This window comes from Patella vulgata, chromosome 5 (assembly GCF_932274485.2).
Source record: "Patella vulgata chromosome 5, xgPatVulg1.2, whole genome shotgun sequence".
Lineage (NCBI taxonomy): Eukaryota > Metazoa > Mollusca > Gastropoda > Patellidae > Patella > Patella vulgata.
In genome coordinates this window covers 45,050,238-45,068,325 of record NC_065883.2, presented here as the reverse complement: position 1 = coordinate 45,068,325, position 18,088 = coordinate 45,050,238, and the positions used below count along the sequence as shown (strand labels likewise).

Sequence of the window (18,088 nt, the reverse complement as noted above, 5' to 3'; positions counted from 1 at the left end):
TCTATATATCAATAAAATATGCCTCAGACTCATTGTATCATATATGATACACTAAATTTCGACATTGATTTTCAGAAAAATATTGTTTATTTTTAAATTTGAATTAGACTAGTAACAAAATATATTTTCTGGCAACAAATAGCATATAAATAAAAATAGATTTACTTTCTGATTATCTTTTTTAAATGAAATCATTCCAGGGCTTTTATTGACATTTCAGAAAATGTAGAGTTGGTCCCATGCACTTGAGGCCAGGGTCCTTGAAGTTGTACAGCTGCACCCGGTGACCGATATTTATTTAACGGAGAATAAGTGATAATTCATATTATAGCAGTAAATAATTAAAATATTTCATAGGGATTATGATAATATGTATATCATGTCTGGGTATTACAGGGTTAAAACCAATATTAAATTCCGAAAATCGTTTTTTTGCTAAAACTCTTTTTTTTTAATGGGATCAAAATGGGGGTAAAGCACAGAGTCCGGGGTGGTAATGGGCGTATTGTGTCCAAATTTCATGGTTTTCGGACAATCGGTGCCGATGTCACGGCGACATTCCACTTTTTACACCTCATGGAAGCGGTAAATTGACTTAGAAAAAAAACGACGAAAGGCAGGTGACAAGAATAAACGACTTGAACGAATGCAGGTATCACCTTGAAATTTTCAGGGTACCTAGGTACCAACGTGATAAGTTGCTCGCCGGAATTTAGTACTCATGTGGATTTTTCACAATTTTTTCATTTTCAATTCAAAATGGCGTCCATCAGTTGACCTAAATCAAAATTCGTAAATCCGAAATTGCAGATTTGAAGTAAATGATTCAAGGTACTCAAAGAATTTTTTTTTAGTAAAATAGGTCAAAAAGTTACAGCAATGTAGGTCAAATGCATTCGTTCATAAAATTCGGCGATTTCGGATGTGTAAAACGTTTTGAAAACATACCTATTCCAAAGCCACCACCCATTCTTGTCGGGGTTGGTCAAAGTTTCAGAAAGATCCCACGGTTAGATTCTGAGATATAAGATTTGCAGGAAAAACACAAAAAAAAAAAATAATAATAATAATAACTAGATTTGCATAGCAGATATGAAAGCTTTCATATTAACTGCAAAGGGGTTTATTAGAATCTATTGAAACAATAAGTATAAATGTAATCAGGTATCTGAAAAATTACATTTAACTTATGAACAAAATGGGAAAAATACAAAACAAAAATTGTCGACTTGTGGCTACCATCCAAGGCTTATTTAGAAAACCATATATTATATACAGAGTACGCAGGACAGGAATTAGTTGTGCTTCAATGTAAACCGGCCCGTTTCTTGCCTTTAGTTTTAGAGTTAGGTGTAATTTTCAAAGGATTCAATCGGAAATCGCTGAAAATCAATTGGCTTCTTACCTTAAACACTGTATAAATTTAAAGTCAATCGGATATTGAATTTAGCCTCTAGAGCGTCTACAAGATTTTTTAAAGTGATCAAGGGCAATAACTCTTACGGTAATTATCGGAAATGGCAGTAAATATCAGATATCGCTGAAAATCAATACCGTAGGCATCTTCGTGTCATGACCTTAAACACTGCGCATAAATTTAAAGTCAATCGGATATTAACTTTGGCCTCTAGAGCGTCCACAAGATATTTTGAAGTGATCAGGGGCCACATCTCTGGCAGTAAATATCAGATATCGCTGAAAATCAATCGCCTACTTCGTCTCATGACCTTAACCACTGTGTATAAATTTAAAGTCAATCGGACATTAACTTTGGCCTCTAGAGCATCCACAAGATTTTTTTTAAGTGATGAAGGGCCATAACTCTGACAGTAATTATCGGGAATCGCTGAAAATCAATTGGCTTCTTCATCTCATGACCTTAAATACTGTGTATAAATTTAAAGTCAATCGGATATTGAATTTAACCTCTAGAACGTGCACAAGATTTTTTGAAGTGGTCAAGGACCATAATTCTGACAGTAATTATCGGAAATCGCTGAAAATCAATAGGCTTCTTCGCCTCATGACCTTAAACACTGTGTATAAATTTAAAGTAATCGGATATTAACTTTAGCCGTCCGGACTGCGGGGACGATAATATACGACCACATTTCAATGTGGGCGTATAAAAATTAACCGATGGCATATAATATTTAATGTATGATAAAGTCAAAATAGTCGATTTCGGTTTTTGGTGTTGCGCTCATTTTAAAAAAAAATGTCTTTTACGGATAATGTGTATAGTACTAATAGCAATCACATACGGAAGAGGCGATAAGATCCCTTTGCATTTGGAATTTCAAAATTAATTAAAGCCAAATTTAAATTCCGAAAATCGGTTGTTTATTTTTTGCTGAAACTCCTTTTTTTAATCTAATCAAAATGGGAGTAAGTCACAGAGTGGTAATGGGCGTATTGTGTCCAAATTTCATGGTTTTGGGACAATCGGTGCCGGTGTCGTGGCGAAATTCCACTTTTTTCGCCCTTACAGAAGCCGTAAATGGCGGAAAAAAACGAACGGCAGGAACCGTGTCAAGAACAAACGACCTGAACGAATGCAGGTATCGCCTTGAAGTTTTCAGTGCACCTAGGTACCAACGTGAAAAGTTCCTCGCCGGAATTTGGTAGTCAACGTACCTTTGGTTCCAGCGTGGCGCATGCGCGAAGTAAAAAGAAATTACGGTCGATTTTGGGATTTTGGGTATATTTCGGAGTGGTTTGGTAAGTGACGGTGTATCTAAGACGGCGGTCATAACACAATATTATAATAACTTTAAAGAATGAACAAATTTCCGCGACCGGGTTGATTTGCTCTGCCCAGGCAACGTTCCTGTGATCCGATTGCCTTCAAATTTGCACAGAATGTACCTTGGGATTCTAGCTATCACATATTAAAAATAGAAGAGTGTGGGATTCCGAGAACGTTCAAAATAAGTTCAAAACCCACCCCCAACCATCAAAGTTTTTTTGCTTAAAAAATTGCCGTATTTTATCGAATTTTTATTGTTCTTGATATCTGAAAATTTTCTCATTTTAATATGTGATAAGTATCATCGAGGCGCAGCCAACCGCTAGAAATTCCAGAGATTTTGACCACCGGAAGGATGCCTCAGCAGTCAAAAAAGGTCAAAATAGGAGATTTCGGTTTCTAGTGTCGATACATAGTTACGGTCATTTTAAAAAATTGTCTTTTAAGGATAATGTGTATAGTACCAATACCTATCACATACGGAAGAGGCGATAAAATCTCTTTGCATTTGCAATTTCAAAATTAATTAAAACCAATATTAAATTCCGAAAATCGTTTTTTTTGCTAAAACCCTTTTTTTTTTAATCGCATCAAAATGGGAGTAAGGCACAGAGTCCGGGGTGGTAATGGGCGTACTGTGTCCAAATTTCATGGTTTTCGGACAATCGGTGCCGGTGTCACAGCGAAATTGACTTGAGGCCAGGGTCCTTGAAGTTGTACAGCTGCACCCGGTGACCGATATTTATTTAACGGGGAATAAGTGATAATTCATATTATAGCAGTAAATAATTAAAATATTTCATAGGGATTATAATAATATGTATATCTTGTCTGGGTACAGGGTTAAAACCAATATTATATTCCGAAAATCGTTTTTTTGCTAAAACTCTTTTTTTTAATGGGATCAAAATGGGGGTAAGGCACAGAGTCCGGGGTGGTAATGGGCGTATTGTGTCCAAATTTCATGGTTTTCGGACTTGAACGAATGCAGGTATCACCTTGAAATTTTCAGGGTACCTAGGTACCAACGTGAAAAGTTGCTCGCTGGAATTTAGTACTCATGGTACCTTTGGTTCCAGCGTAGCGCATGCGCGAAGTCAAATCCAGCTAAACTCGAAAACAACCTTGTCGGCACGGAAAACATCAATGGAAGCCGTAAAGGCAGGTGACTAGAACAAACGACTTGAACGAATGCAGGTATCACCTTGAAATTTTCAGGGTTCCTAGGTACCAACGTGAGAAGTTGCTCGCCGGAATTTAGTACTCATGGTACCGTTGATTTCTGTGTAGCGCATGCGCGAATTCAAAACCAGCTAAACTCGAAAACAACCTTGTCGGCACGGAAAACATCAAAGGAGAAATTCGAATCTTTGAAATATTCAAATTCCAAACACTCGACCATGATCAAGGCTATCCTGAAATGTAATAATTTCGGTAATAGGAGACACATTCTCTAAGTCACGACCAATTGTGTATGTTTTCAAGCCCATTAATGTGGATTTTTCACTATTTTTCATTTTCAATTCAAAATGGCGTCCATCAGTTGACATAAATCAAAATTCTACTGCCTACATTTGATGGGAACTTAGCTTCCTGTACAATAAGTTTCAGAAAGATCCGTTGGACAGTTTTTAAACGAAAGGAAAAAAAGAAGATATTTAACGATAATTAGCAATTAATTGGTAGTCTGATTCCAATGTGTTACCTCCCTTATACCATTAGACGTACAAATATAAAGATTTTTCGACTTTTTTCATAGATTTTGACCCTTTTTGGACCATTTATACTATATTGAGGCTTTTATATTTGGATTCACACCATAGACCACCGTAAGCACTCTAAGTAACAGAAGTTCAAGAAAGGAAATAAGAATAGTTTTCGGGATAAAAGCGCCTGAATAGGCTCCAAAAAGAAAAATACTAGATTTTCCGCATCTCATAATATATTGCCTAACCAGCGAATTTTTACCACTGAGATGTCATAAGATCGTCCATTGTTCGGGCTATCCAATGACACTTTAGCTGTTTTGATTCGGTGAAATATGGCGTAGTAATCACTTTTTTCGCAAGATCACCATTTTTTACTTTTTAAGGTTGTTTTTCTCAAAATATCGGATATTTTTTTGACTACACCCGGTTTTACATCATTGTCGGGAAAGTTTTAACAAGTTGTTTGAATAGTTAACTTTCTGTACCTAAAGTTTCAGAAACATCCATTGACCTGTTTTCAAAACAAAGAAAAATAGAAGAGCATTTTCAGTAATTTAAGGATTTTTCAACTTTTTTCCAAGATTGGGGGTCTTTTTGGACCACTTATATTATTTCAATGCTTTTATTTTTGAACTCACGCCATAGTCCACCGATAGGACTCTGCGTAAAAGAAGTTTAAGAAAAATCGTAGTCCACCGATAGGACTCTGAGTAAAAGAAGTTTAAGAAAAATCGTAGTTTTCGTTTTCGAGAAAATGGCATCTCAAAATGCTCCAAAACGGAAAATACTACGACCAGGAGCTGTAATCCAAAATGTTATCGTGAGATAAGTGCCAAAATCGAACCCATATTTATCTATACTACCCTATGGTAGCCTATTAGGATTACTAAAATTATTAGGCTTTCACAAAGCTAATGTTATTACTAAGATTAATATTTTTTTTTTTTTTCCATTTTGCCTATTTCTCAGCAACTATAAGAGATAGAGGTCTGAAGTTTGATTTTTTCTCGGAAAACTGGGTGGTAGTTAGTGCTTAAATGTAAAACAAAATTTGTGCGCATAGCGGAAATGCGTGAAATCTTTAAAGTGCACGCAAATTGAAAATCGGCCATAATTATGTTAATTCTTAACCGATTTTTCAGACATTTATATTTTGGGATAGCTCGAGACATTTCCGAGCAGATAGCAGTTCAAAAACGTCGAGTTTAGAAACTTTGTCGCTCTCATTTTTCGGTGAAAATTGGAAAATTTTCAAAATTTTCGAAAATTGTTATTTTTGGGAATTTTGAAATTCGACTTACATTTTTGGATAGCTGTCATCAATCTGATTCCAACAATATAAGTTTTGTTCTGAAATGTTGATTTGATTTTCACTTTTTTTCGCATTTTGGTCAAATTGTAGAGTTCTTATTTTTTAAAACGGCTCCAACGAACTTTCTGAAAATCAGGAATATAAAGTCGAAGGACCAAACCAGTCCATGAACTATAAATGAAAATCCTCTAATTACCGGAAGTAGTCAAAAAAGGTATCAAGAGTTTGACAAAATTCAGAAAAATGGGTGTCTGTGCAGAAATTATTTATTGTTCGATTTGTATAAAACAAAGTTCATATGCTCTGTTGTCTCAATTGTCATTTTTTTTTGGTTACCGGTAGTGTTATCTGTCGGCACCGGAAGTGGCATAATGTTACCAAAAACTACAATTTTGACAGTTAGGTACCATTTTTCAAAAGCAAATATTATTTTTTTTAAAACTGATATAACTAAAAGAGTGTGCCCTTTAAATGCGCAAAAAACGCTGAGCTTAGTTTTTTTAATTTCGATTTCATTTTCGACCAAATTCTATTTACAACCCATTCAGGCTTTTCAAATTTTAAAATATATCTACGTAACTTTTATAACCTTGTAGCTATAATCCATACGAAGAAAATATATGTTAAAATTAGTTTGTAATATAAGCAGTTGCCTAGAAATGGGCAATTTTGTATAAGTCCCCGTTTTCGTTATTTTGCCTGTAAATAGTCAATTATTATTGGATTTTTATAAAAAAGACATAAAGGATTTTTCTGAAACTTCAGGAATATGAAGTCGAAGGATGAAACTAGTCATTAAAGTAAAAATGAAAATTTTCTATTCACCGGAAGTGGTAAAAAAAAAAGTGCCCAAACTTGGACAAAATTCAGAAAAATGGGTGTCTGTGCGGAAAATGCGATATATTCATTGTTGTTTTGCCAATTAAATAATGTTTTATATCATTTAATAGCCAATTAAATTGTCTATCAGATGATACTACAGCGACAAGTTTCTCGGAAACGCCGCCAACGATTTTATTAAAACTTTCTCAGTCGAGAGTCTAATGGGTGGTTTATTGTGTCATGAGTAGTCGAAAAACGAGATTGAAAATCAAAAACGTCGTATTTTTACGATTTTTCTCGAAAAGTTCAGAAAATATTTTTTGGGAACTTCTGCTACAGAGAGTCTTATCGGCAGTGTTATTTATACAACCACTGTACAACAGTTCCAAATATCAGGAGTAGGAGAACAAAAGGGTAAAAAATTGAAAACGGCATCTTTCATTGTTAAGGGACTCATATCTGTAGCTATAACCAACGTATAACCAACGTATAGAGCATATTCGAGAGTGCTTTTTCTTTCACAGTGACGATATTTTGAACTAAAATTATTTTAACCTAGAGTGTTTACTTCTATCCAAAATATGAGTTTAGTAACCCTGTAACAGAACTAGTTGATTGCTGTGCGTAATAATTAGTCTTCGATTTAATATTGTTGCTTCTTTGTAAACATTATCTCATAACCGTAATCATCGCGACAGAAATCGACGGAAGTATTCAAAAAATGAAGAAAAAAGGTTTAAAAAAAGCACTCTTGCGAAAAACTTGATTTCTCCATCAGATGTTAGCGGACCAAAAGAACTAAAGTATCGCAGGATATCCCCATTAATGGACTATCATATGACATCTGAATGATACGATTTAGGTGGCTAGAAAATAAATTATGGTACGCCGAAAATCTAGTATTTTCCGTTTCGGAGCATTTTGAGACGCCATTTTCTCGAAAACGAAAACTACGATGTTTCTTAAATTTGAAAAAATCAAACTTCAGACCTCTATCTCTTATAGTTGCTGAGAAATAGGCAAAATGGAAAAAAAAATAAAATAATATTAATCTTAGTAATAACATTAGCTTTGTGAAAGCCTAATAATTTTAGTAATCCTAATAGGCTACCATAGGGTAGTATAGATAAATATGGGTTCGATTTTGGCACTTATCTCATTTTGGATTACAGCTCCTGGTCGTAGTATTTTCCGTTTTGGAGCATTTTGAGATGCCATTTTCTCGAAAACGAAAACTACGATTTTTCTTAAACTTCTTTTACTCAGAGTCCTATCGGTGGACTACGATTTTTCTTAAACTTCTTTTACTCAGAGTCCTATCGGTGGACTATGGCGTGAGTCCAAAAATAAAAGCATTGAAATAATATAAGTCGTCCAAAAAGAGCCTCAATCTTGGAAAAAAGTTGAAAAATCCTTAAATTACTGAAAATGCTCTTCTATTTTTCTTTGTTTTGAAAACAGGTCAATGGATGTTTCTGAAACTTTAGGCACAGAAAGTTAACTATCCAAACAACTTGTTAAAACTATCCCAACAATGATGCAAAAACCGGAAGTAGTCCCAAAAATATCCGATATTTTGAAAAAAAAACTTAAAAAGTAAAAAATGGTGATCTTGCGAAAAAAGTGATTACTACGCCATATTTTACCGAATCAAAACAACTAAAGTGTTATTGGATATTCCGAACAATGGAAACTCTTTTGACATCTCAGTGGTAAAAATTCGCTTAGAATCCTAACGGTGGTCTAGGGTGTGAATCCAAATATAAAAGCCTCAATATATACTATTCAAAAAAAGTAGGGGATATTTGATTTTGGGGGCATAATACTAAAATATGCAAATGACTACGAAAAAAGTCACTATAGAATCTAACAGAAGAAACATTTCCAGTTACATGTGACGCCCAAACGCACCAATAGCTACCGCAGGGAATGCAGGTGATGCTTGGGATCATCATGGGGGTCCAACCCAAGATTTGCACGACTCTGACTTTGAATGTTACAGTCATTGTGGCATTGAATTCCAGGGTGGAAACATCAGTTTAATTGTTTTAGTGACCAAAAAACAAATTTTGATATGCGTCGGCTTACCCAAAATGAAAGGTTACGTGCCCTTGGCATGCTACAGATCGGCACAACACAGGCGGTTGTGGCGCGGACGATGAATGTTTCTCGGTCTGTCATAAGCAGGCTATGGTCCAGATACCGTGATACACAATCTGTACAGGACAGACCACGCTCAGGTCGACCAAGGGCGACAACTCAAGCCCAGGATCGATTTATCCGTACCTTGGCCTTGAGAAATCGTGTCATCACAGCAAATCAGATCAGCGCTCGTCTTCAAACAGACACTGGTGTGAGAGTGAGTGGCCAGACGATTCGGAATCGACTGCATAGGGGTCACCTTCGCGCCCGACGTCCTCGCGTGATCCCTTGTTTGAGAGATCATCACATTCAGGCAAGACGTCGTTGGTGTAGGGATCGTCAACACTGGGATAATCGACGCTGGAGCAATGTGATGTTTTCAGATGAGTCAAGGTTCACTGTTGATTTTTTGGACAGACGTAGGAGGGTGTGGCGTCGTCGAAACGAGCGCTTCCAAGACGTTAACGTCATCAGACATGATCGATTTGGGGGTGGTTCTGTTATGGTGTGGGGAGGCATCACTGTTGCTGGAAGAACGGCTTTACATGTTGTTGCAGGGCGTGTTACAGGCCAGTACTACCGGGACAACATCTTGGCAGTTCATGTTGTGCCGTTCGCACGACGTCATGGCCGCCGTTTCATCTTCCAGGATGACAACGCAAGATGTCACAGGGCCAGGATCGTTACAGGTTACCTCCAACAACAGAACATCACCACATTACCTTGGCCAGCACTGAGTCCCGACCTCTCCCCCATCGAGCATGTCTGGGACATGCTTGGACAGAGGTTACGTCAACGTCAACAACGTCCTGCCAATGTCCAAGAACTTGCTGCTGCGTTGCAACAGGAATGGGACAATCTGGACCAAAATGACCTTAGACGTCTCATTAGGAGTATGCCACGTCGAATCAATGCTTGTTTGGCAAACAGAGGAGGATTTACCCGTTACTGACTTGGTTGTGATGCTGTGGTAACTTTGCTGTTTGACCCCGGGTATCATTTTACCCTTATAATGGTCAGTCTGTGCCTTACTTAGTCTAACGATCATTTGGAATAAATCGATGAATGTGAACTTCATTTCATTTTGTCATTTGTTTCTTCGTCGGTTTCATTAGGTGACTTTAATAACACTTAAAAATCAAATATCCCCTACTTTTTTTGAATAGTATAGTATAAATGGTCCAAAAAGGGTCAAAATCTATGAAAAAAGTCGAAAAATCGTTATATTTGTATAAATCTAATGTACGTCTAATGGTATAAGGGAGGTAACACATTGGAATCAGACTACCAATTATTTGCTACTTATCGTTAAATATCTTCTAATTTTCCTTTCTTTTAAAAACTGTCCAACGGATCTTTCTGAAACTTATGGTACAGGAAGTTAAATTCCCATACCACTTGTTAAATTTATTCCGACAATGATCCGTAAACCGGAAGTAGTCGAAAAAATATTCGATATTTTGGTGTCACTGAATCAAAACAACTAAAGTATCGTTTGTTAGCAAGTTGAGTGGGCTATTGTATGACACACTTCCTGTATGATTCCTGAAAGCCGGTTCAGTGCTGCTTGCAGGTCTAGTTGTAACTTGTATTCCATATAATTGTGTCAAGTGTTATAAATACTTTAAGGAAGGGTTGATGAACACTGCCGCGTGTTGGTTTATCTATCCATGTTTGCTTTCCTATCGGTTCTTGCATAAGATTTACTGTTGGGGCCGTCAGATAAGCCGCCCATATGAACTGTTTATGTTCATGTGTAGGCAATTGGTCTGTTATTAACATACACTGGTTACCTCTAATAAAGAGAGCAGTGCATTTCCGCAGTTTTTATATTGTTTCTGAATATCCCCTACTTTTTTTGAAGAGTATATCTCTAATAAAGGCAGCAGTGCCGTTCCGCAGTTTTGTATTGTTTCATACTATCCTCAACCTTTTTTGAAGAGTATATAATAATGTCTTTACCTTTCCAATGCCTGTACTTCTAGGATTTCTTTCGCTCCAGGATATTCACCCAGCGCCTAAAAATTTGCAAGTAAATTAAACTAGCCGAGGGGGTGGGGTGTAAATATTGGTTTGCATGCTATTATCGAATGTTGACTAATTGCAGATTTTATTCTGTTTTAAGCAATTTAATATTCATGCACAAAAACATAAACAATATCTCATCCGCAATTGTTCTGCAAATCTTTGAACTTTCAATTGGGTACTTATTACGGGTTTAAAAATAATTTAATGGATTGCTTCTTACCGAAATCAGATCTTTGCGGGACAAACATAGCAACTCGGAATATCCTATAGCTCGTACATCAGCTGTCCTCCTATGAACACATCAAAAAGGTTGTTATTTTTTAATATTGCCAGTATTAAAACCCATAAAGATATCCACACAGCAGCTATGTCTCGAATACCAAATTGGATGCAGACCAAATTTGATAAAGATCGCCTTCAGGAAATCTAATCTCTATCGTGTTCACAAGCTTTTCCGGACACGTATATCTCTGGAACAGAAAGTCCTAGATTGCTGAAAATCAAAATTTGAAAAGCAATAGGTATAAAATCCTCTCAAATAACACACTTTTATGGAATAACAACAATTACTAAGGTTTATTTCACTACAACGTTTCATCAGTGCGAAATATCCAGTGGAATACTACAAGGAAGGTGAACATGAGTAGATATCACAAATGAAATGAAATGAGGTTTAACGTCCTACTGTTTTGCTCCGAACTGGGCTAATGAAGACGGACATACGCCATACAGTGTGCTATGAGGGAAATTTTGCCCGGACTGCGGCACTACGGCCTACTCTTATATCGAATTCCAACTGTCAAGGGATCTTTTACGTGCACGCCAATGTGTACACGGGACCTCGGTTTTTCGTCCCATCCGAACGACTAGACAGCTTTCCTTGTCAGCCCCTCCGTCCTGCATCAATGACAAGGGAGAACCACGCCGGAAAATCTGGATGAACTTTCTCAGAGTTTATCAGACGTATCTGCCTTGGTTAGGGTGTAGGCCTAACCAATCAACGGCACTTTTCGGGACCACAAACTTCTTCAGAAAAGGTTTTCTTGACGTCCACGTTTGAAGGCTTTCGGATTTTTCGATCATTTTTTTTCAATCCTATTTTTCGATCGTATTTCCAGATCCTATTTTCCAATTTTGTCAATGATGTCTCCCTCATAGCTTAATGTACTTATTACACATTATGTAAGAGCTAAATCTGATTATTGCGAGTCTTTATTTAGGCTCCAGATGGCATAGAAATTAAAAATTAGATCTTTATTTACACAACAAGCACAAAATCAACTCTGTAGACCCACGGATGGCATGGATTCAGCTTGGATTTAAACGGGATTTCGTTGACTGATTTAATTTTAAATGGCGTCGTGAGTGGAGATTAACCGTTACGTTGACGTCATACTCCCGGATCGAGGCTAAATGATAGAGTGTACAAAGCGAGGCCGCGGTTGAGTGATGCCTTAACAAAAAAATGACATCTAAACTATTTAAAGTGCAATAAACTTAACACAGATAGGGACAAATTATACAATTCCTGGAGACCGTGTGATGACTAATACAGACGGACAGGTCTTCTGTCTTAATAATATCAATAAAAATATTTTTATTTCCCCAATAGGCACGACGCCACTGGTGTATACCTATAGATTTATCATAATTGTATTATAATAGTATGTCCTATTTTCAATTGATTTAATGCATGCTCAAAATACAAGTAAGAATGAAAATTTACCCTCTCACTCATTTTGTCCAATTGTTATAAAAATCCAAAAAGGTAAAACACAAATTCGGATATGATGACAGCAGACAAAAGACAGCAGAGATTATGTAGGTGGAGTTAACGCCTGTCAATCAAACGATCGGCCATACTAAGAATCGGTGAAGATGGACTTCAATCCCATTTCTAGTCAAAAATTACACCGGTGATAACTATGTACAGAATAAAGTAATTTGACTGAAATTTTCAATATATTCTTATTTCATCATCTATTTTTGAACTGTTATAGCAAGAATGACTAACTCATTTTACACCGGTGATAACTATGTACAGAATAAAGTAATTTGACTGAAATTTTCAATATATTCTTATTTCATCATCTATTTTTGAACTGTTATAGCAAGAATGACTAACTCATTTTAAAAATCTCCCATAATGTATCTTTAAATATTTTTTTATGTTAATTAATTACTCTCTTCTAACACTTTAAATATTTTTAGGTTTAACAAGGGGGCTCTCTGTGACGGGCTTCATCCGATTATTTTGCATAAAAGACCGTCCGTTCCTTGAAGTGTCAAATTTGACAATGAACCCCTCCCACGTGTATGGCGCTATTGCCTGTCGCACGTGCAGCTCAGTGGTTCTGTTGGGGCGATAAGTTCTTCATCTGTGAATATACTCTCTAATCTTGCCAAGTGTCCATGACTATTTATCGTATCACAACCTGCACAGGTATTTGCATCTGAATATCCCCTACTTTTTTAAAGAATACAGTTGTTGTTGTTCTTAGTGTTTAACGTCTGCTTCCACCGAAGGTGACATCGCAGACAAGTCTTATTTACATTTCTATTATGTTAAGCGCACGCGAAAAGGTCTTTCCTATGGGAGGAAACCGGAGTACCCCGAGTAAACCCTGGAGGTTGAGAATACGCCCGTATCTCCAAGCCATATACGAGCACACCATGGATCAAAACCACAACCACAAACCAGCTAAAAGGCCATCTAAAGGTCGGAGCGCGAAACTCTTGACCGCTAGGCCATCCCAAGCCCCTTGACGTATAGTAATTTATAGCTGCTTTTAAATGTAGATAGTTATAATAAGAATGATTAGGTCAATCAGTATGTTAATTGAACCTTAAATAAACACCAGTCAACTGGCGGTGTGTATAGACATTGATACGATCATGATAGTGCATAATATTCTATGTGTGGTCCCTGTGACGTCACCAGCAAACCAGATTAAGGTTGTAATTGTAAAATTAAATAGTGTTTTCGTATGTCCGATACATAAACATTAATATATCAAATAATTTTAATCAGATTCGTGTGAACTTGCCGTAATGTGAACATAGTAACCACTTGCTATACATACATAATATACTACTAAACAGCAAAAAAAAAACAACCCCAAAACGTCAGTACGATTTCATAATCATTCTAGAAAAAAAAACAAAAACAAACGTCAGTACGATTTCATAATCATTCTAGAAAACGACTTACTAAATGGATCAAAGCAAATTTTTGTGAACAGTATTGGACACATTAGTGATTAATTCATCACAATTCCAAGACATTACGAGAAGGTTTAGAGTCTGTACAGTCTATACATCAGTATCTGGTGTATCCACCGCGAGTGTCAATAACAGCAGCGCAGCGTCTGTACATGGATTGGACCAGACGATTGATGAACGGCATTGGCACCTGGAACCACACTCTCAGAAAAGCCTGGCGCAATCCATCAGCTGTGTTTAGTCTCGGTATGACGTTATTAAGTCTTCTCTGAATTTCATCCCAAAGATGTTCAGTCGGGTTTAAGTCCGGACTAAGGGCTGGCCAGGGCATAACGTTGTCACCATTCTGCTGTAGAAAGTCCCGAGTAACCCCGGCGGTGTGGGCACGGACGTTGTCATGCTGGAAAACGTTGTTTTTGATGACGTGCGAAATGTGGTATGACGTGGGGCCCGAGGGCTTGATCGAGGTAGCTCACTGCTGTGATGCCGCCTCCTCTCCCTTGACCAAGATTTTGGAACACCACAGGACCCACTCTTTGGTTCAGTCCAATTCCACCCCAAACCATTATGCTTGGACCTCCCCGTTGGTCAGTATAACGCTGACCACGTCGACGCCATATTCTGGTCCTGTCATCTGCAGTTGATACGCAATATCGACTCTCATCTGTGAACAGAACAGTTCTCCATTGCCTGTGTCGCCAGTTCTGGTGTTGTTGGGAAAACTTTAGACGTTCACGTCGATAGCGAGGGGTGAGGATCGGTCCACGGTAAGGGATACGGCAATGGATGTTCTCTCTGGTGAGACGTCAACGCACTGTATCGGTACTGATGGGTCTTCCGTGTGTTCTGCACATGGCGGTCTTGTCGTCTTGTGGTAACCGTTGGTCTACCAGGTCGGGGCCCGAAAGCGTTGCTGAAGCCTGTAGATAGTCCGAACATCGACCTGGAAGTGATTGGCAACGACTGGGCAGTGTGGCCAGCGTCGAGTTTTCCAAGCGCCTGGTTCCTCTGAGCTGTCGTGAGTCGTGGCATGCTGCTGACGTTGTAGTGTAAATGATTCAACCAGGTATGGTGAACAGCACGTGCATCATTAAGTTACATGGAAATCAAGGAGAAAACATTTTACCATCTCAGAAGTCAGGCTGCGTTTTTGGAAACATTTCCTGGGTTCAATTCTGTGTTTGGGAAGGTGCTTTATTTTTCAGACAAAGTTGGAGATGTGGTCACAAATATACAATAAAAACATTTGGCAAGTTTTATGCAAAGGGTCTTTCCAGAGTAACATAACAACTTGACGTTTCTTTTGCTGCTTAGTATATATAAACTGAAAAAAAGTAGGGGATATTCAGAAACAATACAAAACTACGGAAATGCACTGCTGTTTTTATTAGAGGTAACGAGTTTGTGTTAATAACAGGCCAATTGCCTACACAAGAACATAAATAGTTCATATGGGCGGCTTATCTGACGGCCCCATTTCATTCGCAAAGAGATACACTGTCAAAAGTGAAAATGGACGTTTTAGATTTTTGTCTTTATAATGAGTAATTGCTCCACCAATCCTCAGACATTCAGCAATTCGTCGTGGCATGCTCCTAATCAACCGTCCAATTACGATTTGGGGCAATCTGACCCACTCCTCTTCCAGTGGAACGGCCAATTCCTTGCAGTGTTGTCGATTGACGTCGACGAACACGTCTCCCGATCATGTACCAGCCATGCTTTATAGGGGACAGGTCAGGGCTCATGGCTGGCCAAGGCATATGGACAATATGATGACGCTGGAGGTAGTCGTTCACGAACGAGCGCGGTGGGCACGAGCATTATCATCTTGAAAGATGAAAGGTCGACCTGCACGCTGAGCAAAGGGCAGAACTATCCGTGCCAGGGGCTATACTATATACCGGAAAACACCGGAAAACAACCGGAAAACCAACGGAAAACACCATGTTATACTGAATACAGGAAAACACCGGAAAAACACTAAATACCGGAAAACACACTAAATACCGGAAAACACCCTAAATAGGTAACCCGGAGAAGGGCTATACTATAAACCGGAAACTAACCCTAACCCAGGCACACAGAGGACCAGGCTCCCGGTTACCTATTTAGGGTGCCAGTCTCCGGGTTACCTATTTAGGGTATTTACCGGTATTTAGTGTGTTTTCCGGTATTTAGTGTTTTTCCGGTGTTTTCCTTTATTCAGTATAAAATGGTGTTTTCCGGTTGTTTTCCGGTGTTTTCCGGTGTTTTCCGGTGTGGTTCCCCCTTGTCAGGGATGCAGGACGGGGAGGGCCTGACAAGAACAGCTGTCTAGTCCTTCGAATGAAACGAAAAACCGAGGTCCCGTGAATACATTGGAATGCACGTAAAAGAACCCTTGGCAGTTGGAATTCGATATAACAGTAGGCGATAGTGCAAAATTTCCCTCATAGCACACTGTATGGCGTGCCCGTCTTCATTAGCCCAGCATAGGAGCAGAACATTAGGACGTTAAACACCATATCATTTCATTTCATTTTGAACAATATGCAAGTCCGTTCTGCCAGTCATGGTGATCCCTCCCCACGCTGCTGATCACAGACTGTGACACATTAAGCATGTTGACTACCGCTCGCTGTGTAGAACTTATTTGAAGCATGCCAATAGCACGTAGACGTTCATCATGTTGAAGAAGTCTCATTGCAAATTAAACGTAACACACTAAAGCAAAGATACGCTAAACAGTAAATCTTAAGCAAGAACCGATAGGAAAGCAAACATGGATAGGATAGACCAGCACGCGGCAGTTTTCATCAACCCTTCCTTGAGGGCGCTATTGCGTGTCGCAGGTGCAGCTCAGTGGTTCTGTTGGGACGATAAGTTCTTCATCTGTGGACATACTCTCAAAGCATGTCAAGTGTCCATGACTATTCATCATATCACAACCTGCATAGGTATTTGCATCCGAATATCCCCTACTTTTTAAGAGTATATTATATAATGTATATATATTATAATATTGTTTTCCCGCTTGAAGTGCTCTTTAACAAATATAGGTTTTCTAAAAGCTCTATTGAGGATTGTATATACAAACCAATCAAAATAAACTTGCTGTAGCACATATGTTTAGCTTTATTTTTGTTGTTTTTTGGGGTTTTTTTGTTGTTTTTTTGTCATGTAGTAACACCTATCTCACGTTCAAACATTCTATCGCAATCAGGAGTGTCATTGTGATTGACAGAAAGATAAACAGACAGACCCAGTAACCCATTTCAAATGTTCCCCGTTTTCTCCGATCACTATAACGACGGTCTTATCAAAGCTTTTATTTATTAGACTGGCAACCGGCCAATAATGGTGTAGAATCTTTGACTGAAATCACAAGAATGAGTAATAATACCTATTTTGACCTTCATCCAATTTCAGCAAACTTATTTCACCGAAATAATTTCCTGGTTTTAACAAAGCTACTCGTGTCGTCGACTGGCCCTTTGATACCAGAATCTGAAACGATATTAATAAAATAATACACTGAACTAGATTACGAAGGGGTACAGGTAAGACCTTACTCGAAAAGTATAATTCATTTCCTTCCTGATTGTCTACTTCTGCACCAAACCGGCATATGAAGACTGGCAGCAGACGTATGGCCAAAAATATTTCAAATCAACACCATGCGGGTCATTTAATGACAAATGTATGGAAACTTTAATTATATTCAATTCAGTACACCGTCTGGGGTCTTTGCTGTTGGCGTGCACGTAAAAGATCCCTTGGCAGTTGGAGTTCGATATAAGAGTAGGTTATAGCGTCGCTGCCCGGGCACAATTTCCGTCATAGCACACTGTATGACATATGCCCGTCTTCATTAGCCCAGTCGGAGCAGACCACTGGGGACATTAAACCCCATTTCATTTCATTTCATTTTTAAGAAGGGAAATAGTCCCAAAACGGAACCCTGGGGATTTCCTGACATTAGAGTCGTTTCATGTGATTTAACAGCTCTGATGGTTTTAGTTTATGAATCAGGCCTCTGTGATATACACTATCAAATGCCTTAGAGATATCACAGAAACCTAGCAGGACAATCTATGGCACAAAACCGCAGTGACGAAATCA

At 38.2% G+C, this 18,088-nt stretch overlaps 1 protein-coding gene across 1 annotated transcript in view; it reads right to left on the bottom strand.

Annotated features, from left to right (window-relative positions):
• LOC126820260 (uncharacterized) overlaps positions 1 to 17,408 on the bottom strand; it is a 251,463-nt gene extending 234,055 nt beyond the window's left edge. Inside the window, exons 1-2 of the mRNA XM_050548102.2 lie at positions 17,370 to 17,408; positions 10,983 to 11,052 (exon numbers count right to left, since the gene is read on the bottom strand). Of these exons, the coding sequence (XP_050404059.2) occupies positions 10,983 to 11,010 (28 nt within the window). The 5' untranslated portion in view covers positions 11,011 to 11,052; positions 17,370 to 17,408. The remainder of the gene's footprint in view (positions 1 to 10,982; positions 11,053 to 17,369) is intronic.
• Between the last annotated feature and the right edge of the window lie 680 nt (positions 17,409 to 18,088).